This window comes from Gossypium hirsutum, chromosome A03, assembly GCF_007990345.1.
Source record: "Gossypium hirsutum isolate 1008001.06 chromosome A03, Gossypium_hirsutum_v2.1, whole genome shotgun sequence".
In the NCBI taxonomy this organism is placed as follows: domain Eukaryota; kingdom Viridiplantae; phylum Streptophyta; class Magnoliopsida; order Malvales; family Malvaceae; genus Gossypium; species Gossypium hirsutum.
Genome location: NC_053426.1, coordinates 112,599,063 through 112,615,918, shown reverse-complemented (window position 1 = coordinate 112,615,918; position 16,856 = coordinate 112,599,063). Strand labels below are relative to the sequence as shown.

General features: G+C 30.0%; 1 protein-coding gene and 1 non-coding gene across 2 annotated transcripts; both read left to right on the top strand.

Moving 5' to 3' along the window:
- Positions 1-4,030: 4,030 nt before the first annotated feature.
- TRNAT-AGU (transfer RNA threonine (anticodon AGU)) lies at positions 4,031-4,104 on the top strand. Its single transcript has one exon. It is a non-coding gene; the product is annotated as a tRNA-Thr (tRNA).
- Positions 4,105-11,141: 7,037 nt separating this feature from the next.
- Positions 11,142-16,284, top strand: LOC107927997 (protein NUCLEAR FUSION DEFECTIVE 4). The gene is made up of 3 exons (XM_016859146.2): positions 11,142-11,571; positions 11,652-12,496; positions 15,492-16,284. The coding sequence occupies exons 1-3, from the start codon at positions 11,242-11,244 to the stop codon at positions 15,973-15,975; spliced, it is 1,659 nt and encodes a 552-aa protein (XP_016714635.1). The 5' UTR covers positions 11,142-11,241; the 3' UTR covers positions 15,976-16,284.
- The last annotated feature ends 572 nt before the right edge of the window (positions 16,285-16,856 follow it).

Genomic DNA, 16,856 nt, shown 5'->3' with positions numbered 1-16,856 from the left:
AAATTTGCATTTTAGTTATCATAAAAATTTATAATTCAATTTTAGCTTTTCTAAAAAGTTTTCTTGGCTTCGCCCCTGTCAACCAATTTCAAATTCAATCGGTATGACCGACTGATCTAGTTAGATTGCAATTGTATTGTGTCTATCATATCAATCAGATTTTTTCATAAGTCTCGTTATTAGTAGTCTAGATAAACTAACATTGCTAGAAGAAGGGATTAAATGCATTTTTTGCAAATAGGTTATAATCACGGACAATTTTCCACTCAAAAGGTTAGTTGTTTAAAAATCAAAAGACTATGGTGATATTAACCTTCAAAAAAAATTCAATTTGAGTTTTCATTAAATATTTCAATAAGATATACATCTTAAATCATCTTATTGACATATATTCTATGTCATCCAGATTTAGGGATTGTTACATTAGAACAAGGGCATAGTCAAGAGCAGATGTGATCTTCCTGTTCTCCCCAAATTGATAAAATTACCTTGTAACTCTTTCAAAATCTTAAAAATTATAAATTAATATAATGATAAATTTATATTTTAACTTTTTAAAATTTAGGATTCATGTTTAATCCCTTAAAAGCAATTTTTTAGATTCGCCCCCTCCAATAAAATGTGCTCAACTTATATATATGTTAGACGGTCCAAAATGAGCAAAATATGAGACAAGATGCTACAACCCAAAATCTCTAGTGGTTAGCCCAACATTTCCTATGACCCAAAGATATAAAGAGTTATGTCAGGCAAGGCCTGTTAGTGCTAGTGCCATTTAAGATGAAGTTGACTCGAATTAGTAGTATTTTGCGTTGATATATTGTATTTACAAATAGTTATATTAATCCAATTTAAAAATAAATATATGTATTTATTTTTTAAAATGTGTATAATTTAATCAAAATTAAAGTTTTGTGTATATATATAATTCATAATTCGAATTTCACGTGTATAATTACATCAAATCAAATGTATCAAATTATACATTAGACAAAAATTCATGTATAAATTTGATATTTATATAAAAACAAAAAAACTTTTCTCTTTTTTTCTCCAAGGGGGTATCTTTGTTGTCTTCACAAGTTGTGATGGATAGATGACGGTGCTTGTCGTTCGCTAAAACTCCACCAACCACCAGTAGTTTTTCTTGGAAAGTGGGTGACTCTTCGTTAACTTTTTAATCGGTTTTTGTTTTAAAAGTATTTTAGAATAATAAATGATTTCACGTGTTGATTTGGCCCCTTTTGTCTTAAGTTTTATATTTTTTTGGTTGTTTTTCTATTGTTTAATAAGTCTTCAGTTTTAAGTTTTCGTTTGCTCTTGTAGCACGTCTTTTAATCTTTTTTTATGCAGGTAATCTTAGTTTTACAAGTGGTTTTTAGGATAATTTTATTGTCGTTCTCTCTAGTTTGGTGAATACTCAATTGTTTTGTCGATTTTTGCTCGCCGCTTTGGACCATCCGGGACTGATTTCCTTATCGTATTAAGTACTTGCAATCACTCCAGATACGTCGTGCTTGAGTTGTGACAAAGTCAATTGTCAACATGTTATAATATTCTATTGATACTAAGGGTAAAGCCTTTATTATGTTGATAGAGCTTGTCTTTCATCATCTACGATGAATATTTGATATTTTTTTCTCTGAATTGTATGATTTCATTCATTTAATGAATTAATAAATTTATCTTTAAAAATATATATTTATAAGAGAAAATATTAATTCTAGAAAATGTTCAAATCTGACTCTATGATGTTAAATAGCAGGTGGTTTAGTCCCTATATTTTGAAGAACCTTTTATGCCTACCAACTGTTTGTGGATTTGTCATCTTCAATAATTCTTTTCTTCACCTTTTTTTAATTCAAAGGCAGCTTTTAGTTTCAAGCTTATGGTGCCAAAATTTGTCATTACCTTCATATATTATATTATATTATATTATTGAGGTATATCAAATGCATTAGAAGTTAAAATCAATTAATTTAGTCGATTGAATCTTAATTCGATTGGTATGAGTATTATTTCCAATACAAGAGTATATGGGTTTGAATGTGCTAAAACGCATTATACTCCTATTTATGAATTGATGAGGAATTATAAATAATTTTAAATATTAAATCAAAAAAAATATAACTAGAATTTACAATAAAATTTAAAAAAACGATTAATTTAAATATCTTCCAATAATCAATAATTAAAAAATGCGATACAATGAAAACACCCTCCATTAATTATTATTGAAGACTATAAAGATTAACCCCCTGTGCAGATGACAAACATATGTCACCTAGCTGGCTTAGTTAATAGTGCAATGTTTGCTACTATGTGTTGTATGATTTTGTCTTTGTGGGGAACATAGCAACTACATTCTTCAATATTCAGTCTTTCAACCTTACTTAATAGAGAGCTCTCGAAAGACAAGTTGATGACTATGAGTTGGAGTTATACTAGTAAAAGATCGACATATTACATGAACCCCACAATTTCCAAGAACAATAATTACATATTTTCACTGTTGTAGCCTCTTGTTCTTGATAGTCATCATGCAAGTAACCGACCAAATATTACTACTTTTTATTGTTGACCAATTCGCTATGACTAAACTTTATATATGCTATATTCATTTTCACACGTTACCGTTAAGTCATTCCATTATATATTAATGAAACACACATACTTCTATAGTCATCCTATATACAGTAAGATATTAATCTAATTGGATACATATTTCTAAAGTTCTGTAGTCATTGAAGGCTCCAAATGACCTATCAAATCTCCCTCAGAAAATTTTTTAAACTCACGAGACTCTAAAATTATCATTTTGAATGACTCTCCACACCATTTATAATGTGAATCACTTTCACTTTAATTACTTTTCCGCAACCTTATAATGTAAACAATAATTACAAATCACTCATCTATAATTTTATAACTATTTACCCATTTAATTCCTAAAACAAAATTTTCATAATCAAAAGAAATTGAACTCAAAACCCTAAGTTAAAAACTAACTCAATAATCCAATTTACTATAGAAAAATTGAAAACCACTTAATTCACAATTAACAACCTTGTTAGGAAAGAGTTTGAATAATTGAGATTACAGGGCCAACAAATTGACGACACTAGCTTACCAACATGGCTTCATAGCAACTAGGTTTGTTCTTGATATTTTTGGGGCCTTGGACAAAACAATAAAATAGAGTTTTAGGTTACTTAAAAGTTAGAGAAAATAATTTTTAAGTCCCTTAAAAGTTGGTAAAAAATTTTGAGGCCCTTAAAAGCTAAAAAAATAAATTTGGGCCCATTAAAAGTTGATAAAAAAATTTGAACCCCTTACCAATTAGAAAACAATATTTTTGACCCATTTCAACATTGAGCCCTAGGCGGTCACACCTCTAGACGACCCTAGGGCTGGCCTACAGGCAACCAATGGGTATGTTCTAAGCAATCAAATTCTAGGTATAAAGATCAGGGTACATCTTTCATCCCAAAGTACCTATACTTTCTATCTTCATTCTTGGAGTAATGAAGTACAAGCTCTGAACATTGTTAAAACTTACACATATTTTACATAAATATTCAACTTATGAATTCGATCCAATTTTCACGAGTCATTCGAAATGTTATAGCACCACACACTCATAAGATGAATCTCATAAACATACAAAACAATAAATATTATACAAAATTGAAATCCAAAATACCATGCATCTTCAAATTTCACAATACAAAACCTTAAATTTCTGTGTAATATTTGAGAAACCTTCGAATAAATTGTCGATTGCAATCTCTTCAATATATATTTTAAAATTGTAGTTTCAATTCATTCCGTTTTCTTTAAAAATGGTTACAAATGGATTGAATGTTAACTGAATTGATATTATTATTGTTGTAATAACATCACGGCTTCAAACACAACTAAACATGTAATATTTTTCAATTTAGGAGGGGATGGGTATTTTACAAATTGTATCTTCTTACAATAATACCAGAATAATTAAATAAATACTCAAAATTTCTTTTTACGGTCAGCTCTTGTAGCTCAGTTGGTTAGAGCACCCGTTTAGTAAGCGGGAGGTCTTGAGTTCGACTCTCAACAAGAGCATTGTTCATATATTCTAGATGGTGGTTTTTTTTCTTTTTCTTTTTGTGGAAAATGAAATAATGGGCAATGTTAATTCTAGAAATGCTGTAACAGGTGGTTCAGTCCATATATTTTGAAGAATCTTTTGTGCCTACAACTGTTTGTGGATATGTTATCTTCATCATTTATTCTTTTATTCACGTTTTTGAATTGAAACCGTAACTGTTGGTTTCAAGCTTTAGCCACTGACCCAATTGTTCATGCTTCTAGTGAGCCACATCACAACATCCATATGGTGCCAAAAATTGCCAGCTACTCACATATATATTTCACAGGCAGACTAAGTGACACATCTTTATCAACCCTAATTGCTAAGTTGTATCTAGTCTCTGATACAGTATGGCGTCTTTGTATTATTATGAACATCCCAAACATATATATATATATATATATATATTTCACTTGCCAACTAAGTGACACATTCTTACCAATTGGTAAGAGGCTAAACCATAACTACTCTCTTATAATGAATGATATCTTCCATGATTGTGAAGGAAAATAACAAATACACCATTCAAGTCTTTGAACCCCATAATCTCTAAAAGCACTAGTTGCATATCCCCATTGTCGTAGCCTCTTATTCTTGACAAATAATCGACCAAACATCACTAATTGCTAGTGGCTACAATTACGTATATATATCCCTTTGCATTTTCTATAATTTTGATAGGCAATTAATGGGCATGCATGACCAAGCAACCAAATACTAAGCATGAAATTTAAGGTGCAACACTCGCCCCTAAAGTCTCTTCATCGGTTTTATATTTTCACTTTTTGCGAAATAAATTTAAGATGTGTTTTAGAGCAAAAGTTTCGTAATTCTCAGAATTTACATGCGTTTTACGGAAACATTCAATCTATGAACTCGATCCATTTTCTACCACTAATCATTTGGAGTGTTACAGCCCTACATACTCATTAGATGAATCTCACGAATATGTTTAAATTAAAATTCAAAGTATCACGTGTCTAAATTGCAAAACATCCTTCTTATTCTTTTAAAAGTTTCATTAATACAATTATAAATATAAAACATATACAAATTATAAGTACAAATACAAATACATATCCCACCAATTAACCAATTAAACGAAGAATCAAACAAAAATGGGATTAATTCATTATATTTAAGTACATGATCATAGCTAGACTATATATAATATGAATTTGAAAAGTGTACGAATGAATTGAAAAACCATTTCAATTATTGTTTTTCCTTTAATTCAAATTCAATTTTTCAACCATACAAATATCAACCATATATATATTATTTATGCAACAACAAAGACAAGTTTGTCGATACATAATTTGCACAAAAGACCGTACCATACACTTATATATCAATGGTTATAAAATATTACTTTTCTGGTTTATTAAGATATTATAAATTATAATCGATTATGTCTTAATTCAATTGATATGAACATTATTATTAATATAAGAGAGCGTAAGTTTAAGTATATTAGAGTGCATTATCTGTTTATTTATGAGTTGAGAAGATATATGAGTAATTTTAAACATAGTATTGCAAGCTATAATAAGAATTATAAGTGAGAAACAAAGAAAAATTTTGATAAGCAACTTTGATTGTGATTTTGGGACCCATTTTTTCTTTATTTTCTTTTCATTGTGATAGATCTTTTTCTTCTTCACTCAAAAGCTATCTTGGATCTCGTTGGGAAAAAAAAAGGGAAAATTATGATAGACAACTCATTAGTTCTAAAAATAGAAAATTGGGTTAATATTTGATGGATGTTAGTTTTATGTATTATCGAAGAATAATAATAAGATAATTTAAGTAAAAGTGTCATGGAAGCCATTATATTTAAAGTCAAATTGTATTTTACTCTCTTTACACATTAGATCAAAGAGCAGACTAATACTTTTTGTTAAAAATTTTATCCATTTGTACCTCGTGCTAACATATAGGGGTCAACTTTTAACAATAAAAATTGATGGAATTTTTAACAAGATGACATGTTTGCTCTTTAATCTAACTAACAAGAACTCATTTGCCCATTTTTTAATAGAAGGGGTAAATACAATCTAACTCCAAATACAAGGGCCTCTATGATATTTTTACCAACATTTCATTGCTAGTAATATAAACAATAACCAAGGACTTATAAATAAATATTGATAAATTTATATAAACATAAATTCAAATCTTGAAAGTCCATATAAACCAAATTTGGAAAGAAAAATATCAAATTTCAGACCCATATTTGTCCCTCTCTTTAAAGAGCTTTCAATTTCCACGTATTTGATTGTTATCTACCTCTCATCTACTAATTAATGGTTTATGCTACGTATTTTATGTATTCGGATTGGGATTGGGTCAAGTTGATGTATAATAATTAATAACGAGGTGATATAGAAGTGTTTAAATTCGTTTCGATTTGAAATATAAATTTTAGATTTTATTTTAGTTCATTCATTTTAATGATTAATCTAAGCTCACATTATTTATTAGCCTTTCTTAAAAATATATTTTTTCATATTCACATATAATATATATAAATTGAAAATGAGTTGGATATGTTTTAAACAAGCCTATTTTTTTATCGAGCTTAATATTTTTATCCAAATTCTCTTCAAATATTTAAAAACCTTCAAGCTTAAATCGATAACTCAACCATTTGAAAAATATAATTTCATCTTCTCCCCCTTGTGAATATTCACGAGGGTTGAAACAACTATGCGGGTTATTCTATACTGTTGTTTCATTGTGCCTTAAAGTTAACATCATGCCAACAACATAAGACAGGCGATTAAGATCCATCATTCGCACTTCAACGATTAATGTTTAAACCCCAATTATGTAATCATTATTTCCTAATTTTGATTAAAGTTATGTTTTAGTCACTCAACTTTTAAAAATTACAAAAATATCATTGATATTATCGAGTTGTTATATTTTAGTCATTCGTCCATTAATTTTCGTTACTCGACACATTAATACTAATGGTTAATAATTAATTTAGCTCATGAAGTATAGCTCAAATTTCATTTTAATACTTTTAGAAATTTTCTAAAAAGAAACTCTTGAAATTAATAATTTATTTTTTAAAAATTATAAAAAAATATTTTTTAGAAAAATATAAATATATGAAAATTTTAAATTATCATAAAATTCTAAAGTTTAACGGAATGTTTGAAACGTAGTTTTTAAAAGTTGGATAACTAAAATTGTAATTTTAATCAAAAGTTTAGAGTGAGGTTTTTATACTAAGGGTGGATAAGGACATGTGGTTATAGAAAAGTAAATAAATAAGGACATGTGCTTGTAAGTCACTAGTGACCCACTTTGACAAAACATGTCTTTTATCATGAAAATTATGATTGCTTGGACCTTATCTTTTGTCACGTTTCAATCCAAGTTTAGTTTTAATTAATCAACCAACTCTTGGTTTAATAGATTTATGTTAAGGTTAAAAATGGTATCAAATGATCGATTAAGTTTTAGTTTAATTGGTATAGGCATTATTGTTAATGTAGGAAGATGTGAGTTTGAGTGTACGGAAACGCATTATCCTTTTATTTATGAGTTAGGAGGAGTTATTGGTAGTTCTAAGATTGAGGTTTGATCAGATTTTTTATATTTTTTCACATCCACACCTAAATATTTTAAAATTTACAACTATACTTGTAAAAGAATAGTAGTAATTAATTATTTTTCATCAATTAATTTATTAATTTATACAATATATTTTCTACCAAAAAAAGCTTTATCATTCAAGCTTATGGTTAACTTAATAAAAGGATCAAATTAATATGATATTAGTATTTTAAAAATTCAATTAAAGCATTTTCAAAATTAAAAATTTTAATTTTAGCTATTAGATTTTGAGGGATAAGTGTAGAGCACGTAAAGGCCACGTATAGATCATGCATAGTTCACTTGTCTACCTCAAATTATGATGGGAGAGATTATGATGGGAGATATAGCCATCAAATCTCGTAGGACAAGTGTGTGACATGTAAAAATCACGTGTAGATCATGTATTGTCCACTTGTCTCCCTCTGATTATAATAAAAGTCTTATATGCCCTTCAAATCTCGTAGGACATGTATACAACATGTAAAGGTCACGTGTAGATTGTGTATAGTTCACTTGTCTCTCTCAAGTTATGATGGGAGGCTTTATATAGCATCAAGTCTTATGAGACAAGTGTGGAGCATGTAAAAGCCACATGCAAGTCGTGTATAGTTCATTTGTCTCCGTCAAACCATGATGGGAGGCTTTTAGCCATCAAATCTCATAAGACAAGTGCCTGGGATTTAAAAGTCACGTGTAGATCGTGTATAGTCCATTTGTCTGCCCTCAATTATAATGGGAGGCTTATATGCCCTCAAATCTCATGGTACAAGTGTGTAGCATTTAATTGTCATGTGTAGATCGTGTATAGTTCATTTTTCTCCCTCAAGTTATTATGGGAGGCATATTTAGCCATCAAGTCTTGTGGGACAAGTGTGGAGCATGTAAAAGCCACGCGTAAGTCGTGTATAGTTCATTTGTCTCCCTCAAACTATGATGAAAGACTTATAACCATCAAATCTCATAGGACAAATACGTGAGATTTAAAAGTCACGTGTAGATTGTATATAGTCCACTTGTCTCCCCTTTGGGAGACTTATATTCCCTTAAGATCTCATAAGACAAATGTGTAGCATATAAAGATTACGTGCAAATCATATATAATTCACTTGTCTTCCTCAAATTATAATGGAAGATTTAGATAGGCAGCAGTAATATAAGTGTACAACATGTTAAGGTTGCATATAAATAATATATAATCCACTTGTTTATAACAATGCAACATTTTACTCACTTCTGACAAATTTATCTCCAAAATCAATGGACTGAAATTTCTGTGCATAGTAAGGACTTGATAAGATATTTTGAATAGTGTGTGGTCCAAAACCATACACGAAAGGGCTTCCAAAGCTTTGTATCTTTTTGATTAATATGATGATGGCCCATCACTCAGCTTTCCTTTTTTGGGCATTCAACTTTTAAGCCCTTGAACTTTGTTTTTTTTCAAAATCTGTCATATTTTCAAATTTTGTTATTAATTTTTTTATTAAATTTATTTAATATTTTTTTTGGTCAATTGAATTTTAGCTAAATTGAAATGGGTATTGTTGCCAGTGTAGGAGGACACAGGTTTGAGTACATTAAAACACATTATCCTCCTATTTAATGGTTGGAAGAACACATATGATCAGAACTTATAAAAAGATTGTTCAATAAAATAAAATTTTAATTTTGACTCAAATGGTATTAATTAAATTTATCAGGTCAAGTATTATTATTAGTTTTGTATTATGTGCAAGTCGTGGATTTTGTTTATATTCTTCAATTTAAATATTTTTAATCCTTATTCTTTTTAAAATTTGAAATTTTAATCTCAGTTTAAACGGTAACTAAAATCCATTAACTAAAATATTGTGAGTTTTTTTAAATATTATGTGAAAATAGTAAACTGATACTATATTACACGTGTAGTAACATGTTTATCGTGTAAAATTTAGAAAACAATAGAATTTAAAGTACCGAACTTAATGGTTACTATTTGGGTCATGACCGAAAATTTTGAAAAAAGTATATAAAAATACCAAGTTAAAGTATATAGACTAAATTCATAACTTGTGCTAACAATTGAATTTAACCAATTACTTAATATATATATTAATAATCTTATTATAGGTTTTGATCATATCTGCTCTTTTTGACATAATATCTAGAATTACCTATTGCCCCTCCCCAACCCATAAATAGGAAGATAATGCGCTTCAACGCAATTGAACCCTCGTCCTCCTATATTGACAACAATACACATATCAATCGAGTTAAAACTCGACCGACACTTAATATATTATTATTTGATGCACGATAAAATTTTTCAAACATTATTTTAAAAAGTCATTATATATGTACCATTTTAAATATTAATTAAAGATACCTTGGGCAAAAGGAATGAGCAATAATTTATTTTCTTCATCATAGATTTTATTTTCTTTTTTAGGATAAGCATTGTTTTTCTTTATATCATAGATGTTCTAAGATACGTCAACATGAAGTAATTTAGCAATAACGTAATTAAGGTGCTGTTATCTTAAATGAGTTGAATCATATGATATAAAGTTAAGTTGAGTAAATTATACCTATAGTTATTTAATTATTAGTAAAAAAAAATTTTTTTTACTGAATTATGAAAAATTATGAAATGATCATTTTATTATTTAATTTTGTCTATTTTGGTCACTGTTTGGCTAACGATGATAACTTTTAAAATTAACATAATAACAATTTTAACTCTCAACATTTATATATTGTATCAATTTAGTCCTGATTTTAAAAAATCTAACCCTTAATATTTACGCATTGCGTAATTTGGGTGACCAATAAAGACAAAATTGATTAGTTGGGTAACCGTTTTATAACTTTTCATATTTAGGTGGCCAAAATAAAAATTTACTGATAGTTAGGTAACCATTTTGTAACTTTTTATAGTTGAATAACTAAGAATGAAATTTACTAATAGTTAGGTGACATCATCACTTGAAAATTTTGAAAATATATTTACTTTTTAAAATTTTTAGGTGATTGTATCATATAATCGCAAAAAGTTACTTTGACTAAATCTAAGTTTAAGGGCTAAAATGAACTTAATTGTAAAGTTTAGATACTAAAATAACATATATACCAGAATAGATATAATTACCAAATTTGGGATTAAAAGTAATTTAACTTAAAATTTTTGTTTAAAATGATAATTTAACGTGCCACGTCAGGTTACTGTTACACTGTTAACGATAATTAATGGCTTAGTGACTAAAATATTACAACTCGATAACGTAAGTGACTAAAACGTAACATTTCAAACATAAATGACTAAAATATAACTCGAGGCAAACAAAAGGGACTATTTTGAAGTTTACCCAAAGTTCTATTAAAAAAACCCAACCTACGTTCTCAATTCCAAATCCAATAACCCAATAAATTAATTATAAATTCTATAGCCTAAACAACTAAAAGTTTATCATAAATTCCTCAAAAATTCTCAAGATCATCTTCTTCAAGCTAAAAAGTTGATGGGGTATCATGAAACTTACAGTCTCAATGCCTGGAAATGGCTAGGCTTCGTTTCTGCTGTATGGGTTCAAGCTATTTCAGGCAATAACTATACATTTTCCAACTATTCCGATGCCATCAAGACCCTTATGAACCTTACCCAGCTCGAGCTTAACAATTTATCGGTAGCTAAAGATATCGGTAAAGCTTTTGGTCTCCTCGCCGGTCTTGCCTCTGACCGTTTACCCACCCCAGTTATTCTCCTTATCGGTGCTATTGAAGGGTTGATCGGTTATGGTGTTCAATGGTTAGTCGTCAGTCAGAAAATTCAACCATTGCCTTACTGGCAGGTATATATATGAAAAGTTAGAAAGTATTTGTTCTTTTAAGCATTTCATCGAACACTGAAGAACTTTGTTGGTCCTTGCAGATGTGTATATTTCTTTGCATGGGAGGTAACAGCACGACATGGATGAACACAGCGGTGTTAGTGACATGCATCCGTAACTTCCGTCGTAACCGTGGACCGGTTTCCGGTATATTAAAAGGTTACGTGGGTCTTAGCACCGCCATTTTTACAGACATTTGCTCCGCTTTATTCTCAGATAACCCCGCCAAGTTCCTAATCATGTTATCCGTTATCCCTTTTGCCGTTTGCCTCACCGCCGTCTTTTTCCTCCGTGAAACCCCTCAGTCCGTCTCCGTCGCTGCGGAAAAAGAAGAAGCTCGCTATTTCGCTATATTCAACATCGTCGCCGTCGTGGTTGCCTTTTATCTATTAGCCTATGACTTTATCGGTTCGACCAATCAAGTCTTTTCACTCGTTTTCGTTATTACACTTCTCGTTTTACTCGCTAGTCCGTTGGCGGTGCCGGTTTATTCTTTTTGCAAGAGCTGGCGCTTGGCCAGGTTCGCACCCGACGTGGAGCGACGGGAACCGCTGCTGGAACAAGAAGCTAATGCGGCGGCGGAGAGAAATGAGGTTATTAACGATGAAACGCCGGTTGCGGTGGAGGAAGCGGTGGTGGTGGAAAAGAGTAGGCCGGTGCTAGGAGAGGACCACACAATTTTTGAGGCGATGGGGACATGGGACTTTTGGCTTTTGTTTGTGTCGTTTTTGTGTGGGGTGGGTACCGGTTTGGCAGTGATGAATAACATGGCACAGATCGGTCTGGCCCTTGGCCACGCCGACGTTTCGATTTTTGTGTCGCTCATCAGTATCTGGGGTTTCTTCGGTCGGATCACCTCGGGTTCGGTTTCGGAATATTTTCTCAAGTAAGTTTCATTTTTTATTAAATCCAATTTAAAGTCAGTTAAATTTCGATTTAGAGAATGATATCGTATCAGTTAAATTAGAATTTTAAAATTTTCATAAAATTTTAATAATTTTAGTTGGACCGGTCAAATTGATAAATTAATAATACAATGAATTTAACTATTAATTCGATTTTAAAAACATTCTATTAGAGTAAGTTTAATTCGGTATATTTTAGGAATTTTAAACATTATTTATTAAAATTGTAATTTTTTCAATTAAATAATAAATTAATAACATTTATATATTTTTGAAAAAGATTTTTTGATATCAAAATTATTTTCACTATTTTAAATGTGCAATATTTATATTTTTTACATTATAAAATATTAAATTTAATTATAAATTAAATAAAGAATAAAATTCAATTTGATTTAAATAATTGCAGTTTTCAATTTTCGGATTTTTTTTTACGCAACTCTATTAGAGATTTCGATGTAATTTAAGAAAAAATTCTATTCGAAAAAATAATGTTTTACCTTTTTAATTTGGAATTTGATCTAAACTTGATTCCAAAATTGATCGAGTCCTATATGATTATTGGACACCTAAAATATTATTTGTCTTGAAGTATTACGTATTTTTTATTATATTAACTTTTTTTTAAGATTTAATAAAATAAATTATAAAATTTTATAAAAATAAAAATATCTTATTAAAGATATTTGAAAATCCTAGAAAATTTTAATTAAAATGTAAAAAATAGTTGTAAAATTAAAAAAATTGAAGTTGGTGATATGAGTTTGACTCTATTCTGAATTGGTCCACAAATTTTAAAGCTTCTATTTATGTCCTAAATTATCAATGTTATATCAACCAGGTCCTTCTATTATTAAAATTGTTAATTTAACTATTAAAAGATACGCAATCTGGAATAATTAAAAACTTTAATTTTTTTATTTAGATTCTTCATTTTAAATTACGTCACATAAAATTTTATATTTCATTCAATAATTAAATTAACGATTTTAGTAATAAAAAATATTATTCATATAAAATCAGTAGTTTAAAAAAGTAATTATATTATTTAACTGTTATTTTTATGCAACATAAATTCTACACGAAATGCTCTTTTTGTACGTTACATAGCCTTTAATCAACAATCTCTAGCTTTTGAAGCAAAGAAATATTGTTGTTTAGTCAATTAATACGGTGGGACACGCCAAGTTGCAGCGCCATGCCGGCGTGCCATAACATCAAAGCTTTGTTGTTTTGCTATTTTGCTTAAATGCACATGTACGAATTGTAGTCGGTTCAGCTAACATAGAGTGCTAACGCTAACAATGATGAGCTTAATTGTTGAAGGGAGGTCGTGCTGTCTGAGTCGGTTTCATATTCTTAATGGAAAATTGTTTTTTAAGGTGTCTATGCTTAGTTATCTTCAAGTTTTGTCTCTTATATTCTAGGGAGAGTCTAAACATTTCTTTGATGGTTAGACGGTATTTAAATTCGTAAATTCTTTAAAGCTCTCTTTAAAGTACGAGAGATAAAATCCAGAAATAATTGAACATGGGCATCTAAGAACAATACCTCATTTAAAAGTCCAAGAACAATAATGTTTAGATGCCGACAGTTTTAGCACAAAAATATCAATCGATGGGTTGATTATAGTTGGCTCTATTTATTGTACCATGAAGAAAGTTTTATGTGGTTTTTGTTCTATTATCACTTTATCTCATCCCTACTGCATAGATGATAGTGATGGGTAACACACTGCATGGCTCTTTGCAGGCATTTTAAAGCCATTTGACTTCTTTTTACTGTTGGCCATATAGATATAAGCTTATATAGGATTGAGCCTTCACTTGATGGATAAGGATGCCTATGTCCATTGTAATCCACAGGACCACAGCTACTTTATTGATATTTGTAATCCTTTCGTCATTTCTCCATGCTTTTTTTAATCGGACTGATTCAACATGAAATCAATTAAGGTATTGAATCGATTGAACTGAGATTAGGTTAAAAAATTAATTGAACCAAAGGTTGAATTATTTTTTAATATTTTTTAATATTTTTTTAAAATTTTTAATGCTTCTTTAATTGAACCGGATAAAAAAATTAGTGACCTAATGGATTTGACTACTTATTCGGTTCTAAAAATATTACTTTGTTGGGTCCTAGAGGTTGATGCACTGTTTGCAGGCTTTGTTGATAGATTGAATTAGACAGGCTTTCTTTTATAATTATGAGCAAGTACAGTTGTTTTTGAGTTGGATCAATTTAGATTATGATTTTGGATTTTGAAATGTACAGATTATTTCGAATTATATCAATTTTGATTCAAATTAATCTAAGTTTGTGTCAATTTGGAGTTCGAGTTGTTATAGATTTGAGTTTTAAGCTTGTTTTTTTTGGATAGGATCATTACATGTTCTAGGAATTTCAGGATCTAATCATATTCTGATTTCTTGTTGGAATTGTTCCGGGTTAAGATAGTTTTGCTTTAGTATTGGTTTAGGTTGGGTCAGTTTCTAATTTGGACCAATTTGGGCTATCAATCAATTCAAGCTTTGGGTTAAATCAATTATAGATCAATTTTAGTTCAAGTCAATTCAGGTTTGTGTCAATTTCGAGTTTAAATTATTATAAGTTCTAGTTTTAGGCTTCGATTTTTTGGGTTGAGTTATTACAGGTTCCAAAAATTTCAAGCTCTAGTCATTTTAGCTTTTTGTTTGAGTCATTTTGAGTTCCGATTCGATTATTCTAAGTTCAAATAGTCTTGCTTTTGTTTTGTTTTGGGTTCGGTCAGTTTCTAATTTGGACCAATTTGGGATCAAGTTAATTCAAGTTAAACAAGTTTAGGTTGTTTACTTTTTTACGATAAAATCATCTCTGATCAAATTTGAACTCAAACTGGCCGAACCGGGTTCTTGCTTGGTCGAGCTATAATCGATATGCTGTCATTTCTTACATATTTAATTTGTAACATTGAACTTACTGAACCACTTGCAGGAAAGCTGGAACACCTAGGCCTCTTTGGAATGCAGCATCTCAGATCCTCATGGCGGTCGGGTTCCTTGTTATGGCATTAGCAATGCCCGGTTGCCTTTACATCGGCTCGATCATTGTCGGCGCCTGTTACGGAGTCCGTCTAGCGGTTTCAGTCCCCGTCGCCTCGGAACTATTCGGTCTCAAATATTATGGTTTACTCTACAATGTCTTAATCCTCAACCTTCCCATCGGTTCTTTCCTCTTTTCCGGCTTGCTCGCAGGCTACCTATACGATGCCCAGGCCACCCCAACACCAGGTGGTGGGAATACTTGTGTAGGAAGTCATTGTTACAGGCTTGTGTTCAGCATAATGGCTTTAGCCTCAATTCTCGGATTCGGTTTGGATGTTTTATTAACAATAAGATCCAAGTACATCTATACCAAGATATTCACCCGCCGGAAATCAAAGAAACCGTCGACGACGACGGAGTCCAATGGCCAATAAATACCGTTGGAATGTAGGATTGCCGAGCTTTTTACCTTAACAGCAATAGCCTCAGTTATAGGATCTTGTTTTGGATGTGTTGTTGGTAATTAGAACCAAGGTGTTCACCGTCGGGAACCGAAGAAACCCTCGACGGCATATAACCACCATTGCGGTTCGTCATTTTATACCGCCGTTGGCGGTTCGAGGACCATTGGATTAAGTAATTTTTTCAGGGAAAATGTTTTCAGGCATCTCATTTGTTGTTGGCATTTGTATTCCTCAGCTCAGTTTGAAGTTAAATGTAAAATCTTATGCATTTACATTAAATGCAATGTGTTATTTAAGCATAGGTGAATGTATTTAAGAAGTCCCTTTACTATAAACATTTGATCAAATTAGTCCTTCTATTATTAAATGAATCAATTTAATCTTTGTATTATTTTTAAAAAAATCAAATAAGTCATATTGGAATGAAATTAAAAATTATTATTTAAAATTTTCGTTTACTGTTTAACAAAGTTAATATTTTTAAAGTTTTTTAAATTGAATTGCAATTGAAAAAAAAAAGAATTTTCAAGATAATTTGTGTATAATAAATGTTAATTTTATTACAATTTGTAACTATTGTATTCGTTTTACTAGTAGAGAGACTAATTTGATCCATTTAATAATAGAAGAGCTAATTTTGATCCAGTCCCTATAATACAAGGTCCTCCCTAGCATCAAGCTTTAAGAAACTTTAGAACATTATTCATCAAAGATAATATTTTAGTATATGAAAAAAAATTCACTTATTTTGAAGAAGTCGTATTTTTTACTCATATTTCTAATTTTAAGTTTAAATTTATACTAACTATTCTTTATTTTATGTTTAATTACTGCAATACATATGTAATAAA

Bases quoted from the DNA above. Each gene is read 5' to 3' on its own strand.
- LOC107927997 (XM_016859146.2), top strand. From the start codon at position 11,242: ATGGGGTATCATGAAACTTACAGTCTCAATGCCTGGAAATGGCTAGGC. The intron at 11,572-11,651 runs GTATATATATGA...TGGTCCTTGCAG, and splicing joins AACCATTGCCTTACTGGCAG to ATGTGTATATTTCTTTGCAT. The intron at 12,497-15,491 runs GTAAGTTTCATT...AACCACTTGCAG, and splicing joins GTTTCGGAATATTTTCTCAA to GAAAGCTGGAACACCTAGGC.